The following is a 17,118-nucleotide window of genomic DNA, read 5'->3' as shown; positions in this document are numbered from 1 at the left end:
ACTGTCTCAAAGGTGTGGTCTTCCACAAAACAAAATCCAGCTGATATAAAACCATTCAGAATCCTCGGACAGACAAACGAATGATCAGTGAGCCAGCTGTTATGAGTTCAGTGGATGACGTATTCATTCCAATGTCTCGTAAAAAAAAACCAAACAAAACAAACTACAGCCAGCAGGAGGAATAAGTACAAAGAACGAACAGATTAATCCACAGCTGTTCCAAAGGAGTGTTATTCAATAGAACAAGCTCCAGCCACTAGGCAGAACCAATACAAAAAGAAACAAAACCGGCATTCCGGTTCCCCAGATGATCGAGTCAATTCACTCGGAGGCTTCATAAAAGTATATATCATGACTAACACAAGCCGTCAACTTTATAAAAGACATCCTTTGTGTGAGCAGCATGTAGATATTTTGCGGTCATCCGTAGTGTCCACTCTCAATCTGTCTGGAAACTTCAATGCAAAAGTTTCTTTAAGGAAAAGTGTTATTCACAAAACAAGCTCTAGCCGCTAGGCGGAGCCAATGCAAAAAACCCAAAATGTCGCCCAGCTTCCTCAAGAGTAAGTACAGTGAGTCAGACCCACTCACATGAGAAACATCCAATGGTTTACTCAGTCATTGATTCTATAAAAGACATTGCCAGATTTGGACATGTAAATACTTTGCGACCGACCTTCGTTTCTATTCTCAGTTTGGCTGGAAACATCAGAGCGAACGAGATCTTTTTCTGATGTAAGAGTTTCTTACATTCCTTGAACCAATCGTGTTTCTCTTGTCGAATTCGCAAAGTCCGGGAACAAGAAAATATTATGGTTCTTCCAAGAAAGCTTCCCTTTGCTCCTCGCCTGGCGCAACACAAGATCTTTATCGGATGATCTCAGAAATCTGCCCAGAATCGGTCGGGGCCTGTCTCCCTCAGCAAATCTGTGAGCAGGGACTCTGTGAGCTCGCTCGATTTCCAGCTTGTGGCCTGTTATGTTGAGCAGACTCGGGAAATACTCGTCTAGGAATTTCACCATATCACTGCCCTCCTCATGCTCAGGAATTCCAACAATTCGAACGTTATTCCTGCGGCTTCTATTTTCAAGATCTTCATAGCTTTTCAAGGAGATGTACCAAATCAACTTTGGTTGTGGGTGGATTAGCCGTTAATTCCCTCTCCGAAGATTCCAAAAAATCGATTCATTTTTCAACATCAGTCACTCTTGTACCTAACTCGGAGAATTTTATTTCCATCGCCGTAATCGATCGATGTATTACAGCGAGATCCTCCCAGTCAGCAAGAATCTTCGTCAACATCACCGACATGTTGGACAACTGACGCTGGATTCCTTCTCCAGCCGTGCCATCCAAATCGAGTTCCCGGTCGGTAGGCCTGTCGGGGCTTTCATCCTGAACACGGGATTTTGACTTCTTTGCCATGTTTTGCAACAAAGGGCAAATGTGTAACTGGATATATCAAATTTCACCAGATTACAATATGAAAATAATCGAAAATTCAGCAAAGTGCACAGAGCTCGTCGCTCACACGTCTGCTCCTTGCATGGCGTCACATGAACTCCTGACTCTCTGTGGTCATTAAAAATCCCAGTACACTTCTCAAAAAGAGTAGGGATGTAACCCTGGTGTCCTGGCCAAATTCCCCCAATTGGCCCTTATCAGTCATGGCTTCCTAATAATCCCCATCCATTAATTGGCTCTATCACTCCACTCTCTCCTCTCCACCAACAGCTGGTGTTTGTTTTTGTATGGTTGTACACTGGAAGCTCCTGTCACCAAGACAAATTCCTTGTATGTGTAAGCATACTTGGGAATAAAGCTCATTCTGATTCTGATTCTGATTCTGATAATCATATTCCTTTTAGAAAATGTATTTTGAAAAATGTTCTTATTTCAAATAAGAAAATTTACATGGTTTTGGTGAATTGAAATGGGTCACGTCGTGCTTCTCACTGAATCGGTTTGTTCCGCCCAGCAGATAATTGATCATGTTTTGTCTCTATCGAAGTAGTTAACATCCAACACACAAACAACAGTCACATATCAGCAGTAATAGGCTGACCACTTCCTCTTTTACCCAAGCCTGTCCTTTTTTTCGGACTTCTGTCCAATTGTCTGGCATAATCAATGTTGCTGTCTACACAGGAAGCGTCACTCCTTGTCTACACCAGGTGCGCATTCTCACTTAATTCTAATGAAATTATAAGCAACAAATAAAAATAAATGCTGTGCAAAATTTGTATCAGCTTTTCTCATAGGCAAATCAAAGACAGACAAATCAACAATAAACACAAGTGCCAATTTTATTTTATCATTTGTTTATCTCATGTAACAACCGATTATGATTCAACTGACTTCTGTTATTTAACTGATTATCTGCTGATTTTATTTAACTACTATATGAAGTGCAACAGTTAAAGAAACAAAGTGAGCCCAGTTTAAAATCTGTGGTCAACTGCATCTTAATTAAAGAGTGCTGACAGGGCGTTTCTCCTTGAGGTAAGGTAAAACAGATCCAAAACGACTTTGGATAACAAAATTTGTGTTTATTATGTTAGTTTTAGTAAATACAAATATGTGTGTGTATGTGACTTGGCGCAATGGAGTTCTTTTTCATCGTAAATATGGCAAAGGCCGCCCCTGAAACCACAACCCACAAAACGCATGTGTAATGAGGGAGCGAGAGCTTTATATCTCTTGACATTTCTCTTCATTTATGTACGTTGTTTTGCACTATTTTCTTTGCATGCCATTTCTTTCTAAGCTGCCATTGCTTCTAAGCACTTAAAAGTGAAACGGAGAGCGCTCCCAGCCAAGTGCATAGATCATGAGAAACAAAGGCTACATGCTTTTCCAATAACTATGGGACTTTTTAAATAACTATGGGTCTTTTCCGATAACTGTGGATCGTAGCTCTTAAGAGTGTTCTCTACATGTGAAGCTGCAAACATTCTTTCCTTTTTCACGTGCGTTTCCCAAACCTGCACTTAACAGGAATGCACGAAGCACTTTTAAGTGCTTCTTTGCTGTCCATTGTGAAGTGCTGAAATCTGACTGTATGTTGCTCATTCATAGATTTGTGCATAACTTTATAAATACTTTTTTGGGGGGGGGGATTTTTCCCCTTTTTCACCCAATTTGGAATGCCCAATTCCCAATGCGCTTTTAAGTCCTCATGGTCACGTAGTTATTTGCCTCAATCTGGGTGGTGGAGGACGCATCCCAGCTGCCTCCGTGTCTGAGACTGTCATCCCGTGCATCTTATCACATGGCTTGTTGAGCGCGTTGCCACGGAGACATAGCACATGTGGAGGCTTCACGCCATCCACCGCGGCATCCACGCTCAACTCACCATGCACCCCACCGAGAACGACCACATTATAGTGAACATGAGGAGGTTACCCCATGTGACTCTACCCTCCCTAGCAACTGGGCCAATTTGGTTGCTTAGGAGACCTGGCTGGAGTCACTCAGCACGCCCTGGGATTCGAACTAGCAAACTCCAGGGAAGGTAGGCAACGTCTTTTACCACTGAGCTACCCAGGCCCCCAACTTTATACAGTGGTGTGAAAAAGTGTTTGCCCCTTTCCTGATTTCTTATTTTTTTGCATGTTTGTCACACTTAAATGTTTCAGATCATCAAACAAGTTTAAATATTAGTCAAAGATACCACAAGTAAACACAAAATGCAGTTTTTAAATGAAGGTTGTTATTATTAAGGGAAAACAAAATCCAAACCTACATGGCCCTGTGTGAAAAAGTGATTGCCCCCTAAACCTAATAACTGGTTGGGCCACCCTTAGCAGCAACAACTGCAATCAAGCGTTTGCGATAACTTGCAATGAGTCTTTTACAGCGCTGTGGAGGAATTTTGGCCCACTCATCTTTGCAGAATTGTTGTAATTCAGCCACATTGGAGGGTTTTCGAGCATAAACTGCCTTTTTAAGGTCATGCCACAGCATCTCAATAGGATTCAGGTCAGGACTTTGACTAGGCCACTCCAAAGTCTTCATTTTGTTTTTCTTCAGCCATTCAGAGGTGGACTTGATGGTGTGTTTTGGATCATTGTCCTGCTGCAGAACCCAAGTTCGCTTCAGCTTAAGGTCACGAACAGATGGCCGGACATTCTCCTTCAGGATTTTTTGGTAGACAGCAGAATTCATGGTTCCATTTATCACAACAAGTCTTCCAGGTCCTGAAGCAGCAAAAAAGCCCCAGACCATCACAGTACCACCACCATATTTTACTGTTGGTATGATGTTCTTTTTCTGAAATGCAGTGTTACTTTTACGCCAGATGTAATGGGACACACACCTTCCAAAAAGTTCAACTTTTGTCTCGTCAGTCCACAGAGTATTTTCCCAAAAGTCTTGGGGATCATCAAGATGTTTTCTGGCAAAAATGAGATGAGCCTTAATGTTCTTTTTGCTCAGCAGTGGTTTTCGTCTTGGAACTCTGCCATGCAGGCCATTTTTGCCCAGTCTCTTTCTTATGGTGGAGTCATGAACACTGACCTTAACTGAGGCAAGTGAGGCCTGCAGTTCTTTGGATGTTGTTGTGGGGTCTTTTGTGACCTCTTGGATGAGTCGTCGCTGCGCTCTTGGGGTAATTTTGGTCAGCCGGCCACTCCTGGGAAGGTTCACCACTGTTCCATGTTTTCGCCATTTGTGGATAATGGCTCTCACTGTGGTTCTCTGGAGTCCCAAATCTTTAGAAATGGCTTTATAACCTTTTCCAGACTGATAGATCTCAATTACTTTGTTTCTCATTTGTTCCTGAATTTCTTTGGATCTCGGCATGACGTCTAGCTTTTGAAGATCTTTTGGTCTACTTCACTTTGTCAGGCAGGTCCTATTTAAGTGATTTCTTGATTGAGAACAAGTGTGGCAGTAATCAGGCCTGGGTGTGGCTAGAGAAATTGAACTCAGGTATGATAAACCACAGTTAAGTTATGTTTTAACAGGTGGGGCAAACACTTTTTCACACAGGGCCATGTAGGTTTGGATTTTGTTTTCCCTTAATAATAACAACCTTCATTTAAAAACTGCATTTTGTGTTTACTTGTGTTATCTTTGACTAATATTTAAACTTGTTTGATGATCTGAAACATTTATGTGTGACAAACATGCAAAAAAATAAGAAATCAGGAAGGGGGCAAACACTTTTTCACACCACTGTAAATACTTGTAATTTAGCTAGCTGAGAAATGTTCAAAGTTATTTTCTTAAATAATCAAACTAATTAACTATATAATTAAATACATAGTTTTGTAATTATTTTTGTGCTGGGGGCTCCGATCTACTGTTTTTACACAATCACTGCCTTGATTCTCAAATGTGTGTTTGCAATGTTTCATTTATAATCTGTGGGTCGACCAACGGGGTGCAAGCTTCTAGGTTCTGTGAAGACTATATAAAAAGCATAAAGAGGTTGACGTGTTGGCAGGCCTGTTTCATGTGCACAATTGGGCGTTGGAAGCACTAACATAGGGTAAATGTACAAACATTAACTGATTAAGTGGAGATCTGCGCTTTGCGCCCAAACTGATCATCCATGCATAACAATGTGCACGTGACAGCGCCCTTCAGTGTCAGAGAAGATGAGAATTTGTAAAGAGTAGGAATGTGGGAAACATGCCAAGATAGACAATTTCCCCATAGATACAGTATAACATCGACATCCTTCCTTCTGAATTTAATACTATATCATGCAGCCACTTTGTACTAACTCGTGCACAAAGGTTGTTCATTGATTTAGACCTAATTAATTTTACATTCATTAATTTATTATTTATATTGTAATATAATATTTTATTACATTTTCTTGTTTTCTTGTTTCTGTTCATTTCTTTTCAAATTGAAAAACAAACTATCAAAACATACACAGCTGTTCCCTCTACCTGTAGCTTTGGTCTTCAGTAGTCAACACCCGAACGCATTGCACCACCTGCTGGTGAGAACGAATAGCACCAGATGGAGATTGTGGATCGGTACTCTGCTGCTTTTCCTGCAGTTCCCGGATGTAGAAGGTTGAATTTCCAACCAAATTTGAACCACTGAATTTGAGGAAGCTAATTTTGTTAAGCGAAATAGAATGGGCTGAATTTTACCTGTTGAAATATCTAGATGGTATTTTCAAATGAACTGAATATTTTGGAAATGAACTTTGGAAGGTGAATATTTATTGTTGAATTTTTAATAATGAAATTAGTTGTGAAATGTTTCCAAATAAAATATTAAATGCTTAAAAATACAACCATGTTAAATTTCAGCCTCCCAAAATACAAGCACTGTAAATACAACAGAATTAAATGCAAGCACTGTAAATTCATCGCATTTAAATGCAGACACTGATAATACAATGCATTTATTTTTTCGATTAGAGCAGTTCACCATGCTTTTATGCTTCAAAGAATTTAGTCATGAATTTACCTCCATAGTTTCTGCCATTACTAACAATAGGGGGTGTAGTCCCTCTGGTCCAGGCGAGAGGTAGGTGGCGGTAATGCACTAATAAGTCTGCGACCTGCCGTTAAACTAAAGGAAGAACGATTCGACTACATGTGACGTCATAGTGCTGCGCCGCGAGTTGTTTGTTTTTGAGCGCTTCTCTACAACGATACAGCCGTTATTGCACATGTGAAATGAATGTAGATTATGAGCTTATGTAATATTTTAATGGTTTGAAGTGCTGTTATTAAGTTTCTCGTATATGGCGTAACATTTCGGAGTGTTACTGAGTAAAGCACATCCACATGTAAGCAACAGAGATTTACTTTGCTTTTCTTCTCATTTCTGTTGATCTTTATAATTGGAATCTCAAACATGACAAAGACACCTTTCGATTTTAAAGATGGAGTTTATGAAAGTAGAGAGTGAAGACACGAGAGTAACAGAAGCATGCAGAGTGAAAAATGAAGATACTGTGGAACAAAGAGGTCGGTGTGCATACTTGATTCTTCTGGAGTAACAAAACTTTAGACAGTTTAACCAGATTTGGTGGCTGTAATATGAAAATAATGAAATCAGCTAAATAACATGGTTAAACCAAGAAAACAGCCTGACTAACAACGAAAAATGAAACAAAACCTACGTCTAAACGATTGTAACGTTATTTAGAAGTTTACCAATGTTTAATGGTATTTAAATGAGAAAGACAGAAAATTAACCCATGTTACACGAAAGATTGTTAAAATGTCACTTGACATCTTTTTCTATTTACTTTGTGTCATTTTCGTTGTGTGAGGTTTTATTTCTTCTCGTCACTCTTCCTTTGTTGTTAATTGATCAATGACCTGACACTGTTTTTTTTGTTTTTTTTCCCAGATCTACTAAATTATTTAAAAATACATTAAAAAATACAATACACAGAACAATTATTAACATGTTTTCAATTACTAAGTTCAAAATAATTGATATTTTTTGTGGCATAACCTTACCTTACAGAGATGGTAAAAAAAATCAAAGTCTCATTAAAAGTTTAAAGGTGCAATATGTAACATTTTTCATGTAATATTCGCCTTTTTTTTTTGCCAATTTGTGAACGGCTTGTAACGCAACTTACAAAATGAGCCCTTCCCGGACTTCCTAGTTTCCTATTAAAGCCTGTAGACTGATTTTCCTGTGAAGGGAGCGGGTCGCTTTTGCCAGGAAAATCCAAAGGATGTGACGTTTATGCGCACTCCCGAAAGCCTTGCCTCAGACAGTAGCTTCTCTTCCACTATTCAACAGCGACAGCAGACAGTCTGCAACACTATGTAACATTATCTTAGAGATGGAATCCAGCAAACGTCCGGCTCCCTGCACAACACCAACTCCTACACAAATTCAGAGTAAGCCAAAAAAAAAAAAAAGAAAATGATCTACTGAATCCAGTCTGGCTAAGCGGGAACGTGATCGTGGTCGAGCGAAAACTAGAGTGAACATCGGCAGGCGTTCATCTTATAATAATTTCAACAATCTTCTCTTTATACTGAAAGTCAGGTACACAGGATAAATTTAAGCAAATACGCTGGTTTCTTATTCGTAGTACAACATATGACATACAAAACATACAATAGTGTAACATAACAGTGCAGTGCAACAGTAAACTGTCTGGTATAGTTCGGTAGTATGTAGCTGTATGTGTGTAGCAGTATGCTATGTTAGCTGATAAGTAGTTTTAGTTTAGTCTCAAAGTTTGTAGTAAAACATTTTAATTATGCTACCTCATCTATCAGCATGATGCCGGTGAATCACGTTCATCTCTTTGTACGTTACGTCATTGTTTTGGCTGATGCTCGCTCGCTCGCATCCCTATGGAGTGTATGCATGAGTGCGATCACGAGCAACAGGTAGCTGGCTGCAGTTCACTTAATGGCCACAGGTGTCATTAATAACAAGGGTTTCTGAATCTTACATACTGCACCTTTAAATTTTTGAAAAAAATCTGTGGTCAACTGCATCTTAATACATGCATGTGTAGTGCAGAATAAAATGTTATTATTTTTTCATATATATAAATCAGTGAATCAATTGTGTTTTCAAATATGATTCATATTTATAAACACTTTTGTCCACCAAGTCAAAGTCATGTGGTGTAACCAACATGTAGGTAGCCATTTTGTTTTTTTATGTGGACAAAAACCATAAAACAGAGCGAACCCCTTTAAGACTGAGCATTACGTTTTGAAGTTGTTCCCTTTCAAGTCCTCGACGCTGTGCTAGCTAGCTAACGCTATAAAGCTGCTCAGGTTGTAGTCCACAATCCGGAAGAGAATTCGCCATGGGTTCCCTCTGGATTTTCCTTTGGGTTTTTATAATGCTGTTTTTGATCTTATGTGTAAAATAAAGTCTGTGGTAATCATTACTTGACTTTTCATGGATGTTTTGTTCTACAACATTACACACAGTCATACCTCAAATGTGATTTTTAAAGACGTTGTGTTTTTGTTTTGTTTTTTATCCACTTTTTCTCCCCAATTTGGAATGCCCAATTCCCAATGCGCTCTAAGTCCTCGTGGTGGCATAGTGACTCGCCTCTATCCAGGTGGCAGAGGATGAATTTCAGTTGCCTCCGCGTCTGAAACCGTCAATCTGCGCATCTTATCACGTGGCTTGTTGAGCACATTACCGCGGAGACATAGTGCGTGTGAAGGCTTCACGTTATTCTCCGCGGAATCCATGCACATCTCGCCACGTGCCCCACCGAGAGCGAACCACATTATAGTGACCACGAGGAGGTTACCCCATGTGACTCTACCCACCCTAGCAACCGGGAGACCTGGCTGGAGTCACTCAGCATGCCCTGGATTCAAACTCGCAACTCCAGGGGTGGTAGTCAGCATCTTTACTCGCTGAGCTACCCAGGCCCCCAGCCGTGTGTTTTAAAAAAAAAAAAAAGTATGTTATTTAATATGGCTTCAAAATTCACGTTTGAGACTGTGTGTAATTTATGTTGTAGAACAAAACGTCCATGAATCGTCGAGTAATGTGTACAACAGACTTTATTTTACACATAAGTTCAAAATCCCCCTTATAAAAACCCATAGGAAAATCCCGAGGGAACCCATGGCGACTTAGACTTTTAGGTTCACGTACAAATTGATGTCATGGCTGAACAACTCTATTGGGAATCTCTGCAGGGATAACCGATCTCTGAAACTCTTTAGAATCACGCTGATTTTAACTGGCAGGAAGCGCTTAATACTCCGCCCCTTAATACTCGCTCGTGTTTGTACTGTGGGACACAGTGCTGTCTGATCAGAATTTTCTCCTTCAGGGTAGTGATATCATCTCTTCGTACTCGAGATGCCCATCTCGGATGTAATCATCAGATTTTGCGCACCTTCACAGCGGGAGGATCGTTTGACGGCTCGAAGTGGTGCTCTGCCAGTCATCTTCATTGACAATTTTCAGTTTGGACATGGATTATTTCTTCTCCTGTGTGTCAGCGGACTGATGAGGCTTATTTCACCAGCGAGTAGATAACTGTCTTTGACCTCTTGTGCTTCAACGAAAGCATATCCTTTGACATATTGAAGTGTGCTTTTAAACTAATTGCATTTATTGTATTTGTGTGTGTCTGCTGTACACAAGCATAAAAGAGCCATTTGATGAACTCTTTACAGTCTTAACCTACACAACATACATTACCGGTCAAAAGTTTTGAAATACTTACTCATTCTTTATTATAATTTTTTTTTCACATTTTAGAATAATAGTACAGTCATCAAAACTATGGAATAACATAAAAGGAACTATTGGAATTATGTTGTGACTAAACAAAATCCAAAATAAATCAAAACTGTGTTATATTTTAGCATCTTCAAAGTAGTCACCATTTGCCTAGAATTTGCAGACATGTACTCTTGACATTTTCTCAACCAACTTCTTGAGGTATCACCCTGGGATGCTTTTTAAACAGTATTGAAGGAGTTCCCATCTATGTTGGGCACTTATTGGCTGCTTTTCTTTATTATTTGGTCCAAGTCATCAATTTCAAAACTTTTTTTTTTAATTAAATTTTAGTTTTATAATGAAATAAATTAATATGGTGGCACAATTATATTTTTGTCTACAAAACTAATTTCAAACATTTAAGCATACGCCTTCAGATCAAAAGATTTTTAAGATCATGAGAAACATTTCAGTCAAGTGTTTCAAAACTTTTGACCAGTAGTGTAGGTATCGTTTTAAAGCTTAGAAGCTGTACTTTACAGTGCATGTAGGCATTATGACCAAAACTGAACAATTGCTTTGAAATTTGCAGACAAATCAGAAGTGTTCTGTTTTGACAATTTATTAATAATTTTGCACTGCACATACAGTATTATTGTAATTAGGGATGTGCGCTATGACTAATTTGACTGTTGTTTAAACGGAAGTTTTGTAACCAACCAGTCGACTAGTCTAAAGAGAAACCAACCTTCAGAAAACAGTTTTAAAAAAAAAAAAAAAAAAAAAAAAGGTTTTTATGGGACCCATTTAAAATATTAATCTATTCCAAATCTGACGCTAAATTCCACTGAAAAGGGGCATTTATCTGCGACGTGCTCACCTTGCATTATGATCATTGTACATTAAATATAGAACATGACACACATTCACTGAATCAACTTTTGCGAATATTTCATTGAAATATTTATTGAAAACAATTTAATGAATAGTGCAGGACCAATGGAACAACCCTAATAGCCTGTTCTAAATGGAAGACTAAGCCAAATCTATGAGAGAGAAAAAAATGTGCTGAAAAGTTTTTCACAACGTGCAATTGTGCATTAGCCATTGATCTAATATGACAGCTGTTTGGTAAAGAACGTTAACCAATAACAGTTACGATGTAAAAAAAAAAAAAAAAAAAGTAGCTATAGGATAGAAAAAATAGGCCTGTGATGTAGCCTTCAATAAACCTAATGTATTCTAAACATGACGTGCGCACAGAATAAAAGATAGTATAACTTGTTAAGCAGTCGGCACCTCGTTGAAAATAGCCTTCTTAATCAGCAGATTAAAAAAATGGCATACCTAGTCTAAAACAGTTATTTTCTAGGCTACTTACTCAAAAGCATACATTTTTGATGAGTAAAATTAACACGCCGACATGGTCCGGTAACAGACGGGCTTGACTCACCTGAGGCATCTATCCTGCGCTTGAAAAAGCCTGTTTAGCGGGAAAATAACGTACAAACATGCACAGATGTAAAGAAGACTCAAACGTGAAAACATCCTTAGGGACTTTCAAACATTTGGAAAGCCGATTCCCGCACCACCACCAAAGTGTTTTCATTACTACTTTGCTGAGGGAAGAAGCACGTGCAGCCTGAGGTGAAATTCAACTCTGTATCTGCTCCAGATACACTCTTAAATAATATTTGTGTTATTAATTCTATTTAAAATATTTAACATTAATATGACAGTAATTTAAGTGCAGCCTCTGTAAATATATAAAGCCAAACGTAAATGTGTAAAAAGTATTATCAGTTTAATGGGGGGAAATATTAACTGACTAGTAATTCCAGTGTGGACTAACAGCATCAGAACCGTTTAGTCGACTACATTTATTTACATTTACATTTATTCATTTGGCAGACGCTTTTATCCAAAGCGACTTACAAAAGAGGAAAACATAAGTGAATCATCTTAAGGAGACAGTGGTATGAAAGTGCCGTATTACAAAGTTTCACTAGCATCAGAATAGTATTCAAAACAAATTAAAGTGCAACAGAAGTTTTTTTTAATTTTTTAATGACTGGTTAAGTGCTCATGGAAAAGATGTGTTTTTAGTCGTTTTTTGAAGACAGAGAGTGAGTCAGCTTCACAGATGGAGTTGGGGAGGTCGTTCCACCAACGTGGTATGATGAAGCCGAAAGTCCGGGAAAGTGTTTTGGTGCCTCTTTGTGTTGGTACAACAAGGCGACTTTCCTTAGCCGACCGCAGGCTTCTAGTGGGTGCGTAGCTCTGTATAAATGATTTTAGGTATGCTGGAGCAGACCCAGTGACTGTTCTGTATGCCAGCATCAGAGCCTTGAATTTGATATGTGCATCAACTGGCAGCCAGTGGAGAGAGACAAGGAGTGGTGTAACGTGCTCTCTTTGGTTCATTAAAGACGAGACGTGCTGCTGTATTCTGGATCATTTGCAGGGGTCTAATTGCACATGCAGGGAGGCCTGCAATGAGAGCGTTACAGTAGTCCAGTCTAGATATAACAAGTGACTGGACAAGCAGTTGTGTGGCATGTTCAGAGAGGAAGGGTCTTATCTTCCTGATATTGTAGTGTAAATCTACATGATCTTGCAGTCTTTGAGATGTGGTCTGTGAAATTTAGACTGTTATCAATGGTTACCCCTAGATTTCTGACCGATTTGGAAGGCGTTACTGTAGTTGCACCCAGTTGCACAGTGACGTTGTGTTCAACAGCAGGGTTGGCTGGAAAGACAAGGAGTTCAGTCTTGGCTGGGTTGTGTTGCAGGTGGTGCTCCTTCATCCAGGCCGAGATGTCCGCCAGGCAGGCAGAAATTCGAGCTGTCACTGTGGTGTCGTTGGGCTGGAAAGACAAGTAGAGTTGCGTGTCATTAGCGTAGCAGTGGTAAGAGAAACCATGTGTCTGAATGATGCATCCCAGTGATGTTGTGTATATAGAGAAGAGAAGTGGCCCAAGCACTGATCCCTGAGGTACACCAGTAAGTAGCTGATGTGGCTTGGATACCTCACCTCTCCAGGCTACCTTGAAGGACCTACCTGAGAGATAGGAGTTAAACCAGTCAAGCACAGTTCCTGTGATGCCCAGCGTGGAGAGGGTAGAGAGTAAGATCTTATGGTTGACTGTGTCAAAGGCTGCAGAAAGGTCCAGCAGAATCAGGACTGATGATCTGGATTCAGCTTTCGCCCATCTCAGCGACAGACAGCAGGGCAGTCTCGGTGGATTGTCCACTTTTGAAACCTGACTGATTGTCATCCAGCAGTTGTTCTGTGAGAGTTAGGCAGAAGTTTGATTGAAAACTGCCCTTTCAAGTGTTTTTGCCATCAATGGGATGAGAGAGACTGGTCTGTAGTGTTCTATTTTTGTGGGGTTAAGTGCAGGTTTCTTCAGCAGCGGGGTTACTCGAGCCTGCTTGAATGTAGTGGGAAAAGTGCCTGTAAGTAGAGATGTGTTAATTATGTGTGTGAGTGCAGGTAGGATGGACGGAGAAATGGCCTGGAGAAGGTGAGAAGTAATGGGGTCAAGGGAACAGGTGGTGGGGTGATTGGAGAGGGGGAGTTTAGAGACCTCGGTGTCAGTCAGAGGAGAGAACATAGAGACAGAAGAGTTGCATACAGGAGACGGGTGTTTGACAGGGTGTGGTGCTGAGAATGTATTGCTGATGGTTGTAACCTTATTAGTAAAAAATGTGGCGAAGACGTCTGTTGTTAGTGATGTGTCAGGTGGTGGAGGGGGAGGGCAGAGAAGTGTGTTGAATGTTCTAAACAAGCTGCGAGTGTCTGTGGTGCTGTTGGTCTTGTTCTGGTAATAGGAGGTTTTTGCAGATTTAATGTTATCTGAAAAAGTTTCAAGCAGAGGCTGATATTTGCCTAGATCTGCTGGATCTTTAGATTTCCGCCATCTCCTCTCAGCTGCCCTGAGGTCAGTCTGATGTTCACGAAGGACATCAGACAGCCATGGGCTGGGTGGTGTAGCACGTGCTGGCCTTGAGGAGAGAGGACAGATGTTGTCTAGACAGGTTGTTAAAGTAGAGCTTAGTGTGTCTGTGGCAGTGTTTACATTAAGCGTGGTAAATACATTTAGTGTGGGAAGAGAGGTAGAGACAGCAGTGGAAAGGCGTGAGGGTGAAAGAGAACGGAGGTTATGGCGAAAGGAAACCAAAGGTGGAGGCTATTTTAATGTAGATGGGAGAGTCATGTGGAATTGAACAAAGTAGTGATCAGAGACATGTAAAGGAGTAACAAGAATATTTGAGTTGGTACAGTTACGTGTAAAAATGATGTCCAGCTGGTTGCCCGATCTGTGAGTTGCTGTGGTGTGTAGTCTTTCCAAGTCAAATGAGGCCAGGAGAGTATTCAGTTCTGTGGCTTGGGGCTTGTCTTGGTGTATGTTGAAATCACCAAGAACCACAAGTGGCCTACCATCCTCCGGCAACGAGGACAGCAGGACATCCAACTCCTCAAGAAAGTTTGTCAGCTGACCTGGAGGGCGATAGATGACAACAACATGTATTTTTGTGGGTTGCATTGTAGTAATAGCATGGAATTCAAAACTAGTATTGTTACATAGTGAAGAGTGTGGTGAAAAAGTCCAGTTGTTATGAATGAGCAAACCTGTTCCCCCACCCCTACCGGTGTGTCGAGGGGTGTGAGAGAAGGAGAAGTTGTTGGAGAAAACAGCAGGTGTTGCGGACATATCCATGTTTCTGTCAATGCCAGGATGCTGAGGGTGGACTGTGTGGCAAAGGCTGGAATGAAGTCAGCTTTGTTCACAGCTGACTGGCTGTTCCAGAGTCCCACTGAGAAAGAGAGCAGAGCAGGTGCTGAAGTGCAAAGTGGCCGTAGGTTGTGTGGGTTGCGTTTGGTCTTGCATCTATATCGTGTAAACGGTCTGTAACAGATAACAGGGATGTGCTTGAAGGCATGTGTTATTCATGAAGTAGACATCTTAGTATATAGATGGAAAATAAGACAAGTGGTAAAATTAAAAGATACTTAAGTGCTATGGTGAGTGGCGCCTTGTCGGTGTCCTTGCTCGGTGGATTCGCACAGGTAGACTCGCTGGTCTCGGAGGGCTTTACATGAGGGCTACCACTTCCGCTGCTGCTTCCGCGTCAGCATTCAAGTCAAATATACACACGATGATAACGAGCCGTTCAATGAAAAAAAGCAGGACACACCTTAATGCTACTTAGCACAACAAAGCTAGTCACGTGGTCAACCGAAACTAAGGGTGACAAGCACGGGACAAGCACGGGAACAAACGCAACTTCCTTACACCGCAAATAAATTATGTTGCACTTTAGCAATAAATAATACTCTAAAACAAGTGAAGCATTGTTTATAGACACTAAAAACCACGATAGTTTTACACAAACTAGACAACCAACACTAAATCTAGCAGTGAATACCTTGGGACAAGTCAAAACAATATAGCACACACACACACACACACACACACAAACCCATGTTTAAGTGATGCGAGTTCAAGACAGTAAACAAACAGCACAAGTTCAAGACAGTAAACAAAGAGCACAAGTCTAGCAATGAATACCACTCTACAACAAAGTATAACAATGAAATAAACACACTTACACGCAACTGCAGACTCCTGTAGATAGATCGCTTCTCCTGACTAGTCTCGCACATCCTAATTGTAATTGGTAAAAACATCAAACTGATCAAATAGCCATGTGTCATATGTCGCTGGAAAGCTCTCAAAGAGTAGAATACAACCAGCTTGTTTGTTTTAACTCTCAGACAAAAATATAACAAGTAATAGCTAAATATACACTCACTGAGCACTTTATTAGGAAGACTATGGTCCTAATAAAGTGTCTGACATGGTCTTCTGCTGCTGTAGCCCATCTGCCTCAAGGTTCCACGTGTTGAGCATTCTGTGATTCTGTTCTGCTCACAACAATTGTACAGAGTGGTTATCTGGGTTACCGTAGACTTTCTGTCAGCTTGAACTCTCTGGCCATTCTCTGTTGACTTCTCTCATCATTAAGGCATTTCCGTCTGCAGAACTGCCGTTCACTGGGTGTTTTTTTTTGTTTGTTTTTGGCACCATTCTGAGTAAATTCTAGAGACTGTTGTGTGTGAAAATTAGTGATGTCCAGTTCGGGAACGAATCATTCTTTTGAACCGGTTCTTTTTTAGTAAAGACTGAATAGTTTGAAACAGTTTGCATCTCAAGTCAACACTGATCCACAAGTCAAGTCAACACTGATCCACAAGTCTCTCGGATGTGCCTGACACTCAATCAAAATAAGCAGATAACCGGGAGTAATATGATCCTAGAACTGATGATATCTGCTTTTCCTAACTCTTCTTTGCAATGAACCACTCCAACTAGTTAACAAATTGGACTGAATGCTCTGGTTGCAACAGTTCTCGAGTCAACAGCACACTGAACTGAGAATCGCCTCTTTCAAAGATGTTCGGCATACTGAGAACCGATGAGCTGCTGACATTGAACATGCGTGTGATTAAGGGCTGAAATGTATGTTTCAGGTGTATTTTGCTGAACAAGAGAAAGTGTAACAAATAAAAAATACTGGACGTATGTTTATGGCTTGATTGTATTACCGTTTTCTCAATGTATGAAGATGATCCAGTCTACAGTTCTCGAGTCAACAGTATACTGATCCCCGGACAGCAGCTCTCGCGTTAGCAGTACATTGAGTCTATCACAGCAGTTTGTGAGTCACTAGTACGCTGAACTGAGAATCGCCTCTTTCAGACATTATACTGAGAACTGCTGATCATTGACAAGCTGATGAGCATGCGTGAACTGAGGACTTGAATGATGGGGCGAAAAGTTTCAATCGAGAGATGTAAATTAATTTTACTATTGAGTATTGTGGATGCAGATTATATCTGAAGTTGTAATGACCTGGATCATGGTTTCAGAAAAAAAGGATGAGTTGATT

At 40.3% G+C, this 17,118-nt stretch overlaps 2 protein-coding genes across 3 annotated transcripts in view; one reads left to right on the top strand and one right to left on the bottom strand.

The window, feature by feature from the left end:
- The window catches only part of LOC127442933 (uncharacterized), a 235,004-nt gene that overhangs the window by 59,823 nt on the left and 158,063 nt on the right, over positions 1-17,118 (bottom strand). The gene's annotated exons all lie outside the window — the stretch shown is intronic.
- LOC127442864 (gastrula zinc finger protein XlCGF57.1-like) overlaps positions 6,566-17,118 on the top strand; it is a 50,588-nt gene continuing 40,035 nt past the window's right edge. For both annotated transcript variants that reach the window (XM_051701141.1, XM_051701142.1), the window contains exon 1: positions 6,566-6,941. In XM_051701141.1, the coding sequence (XP_051557101.1) occupies positions 6,857-6,941 (85 nt within the window). In that variant the 5' untranslated portion in view covers positions 6,566-6,856. The remainder of the gene's footprint in view (positions 6,942-17,118) is intronic.

This window comes from Myxocyprinus asiaticus, chromosome 6, assembly GCF_019703515.2.
Source record: "Myxocyprinus asiaticus isolate MX2 ecotype Aquarium Trade chromosome 6, UBuf_Myxa_2, whole genome shotgun sequence".
Classification (NCBI taxonomy): Eukaryota; Metazoa; Chordata; class Actinopteri; order Cypriniformes; family Catostomidae; genus Myxocyprinus; species Myxocyprinus asiaticus.
This window is presented reverse-complemented; position numbering and strand designations above follow the sequence as displayed.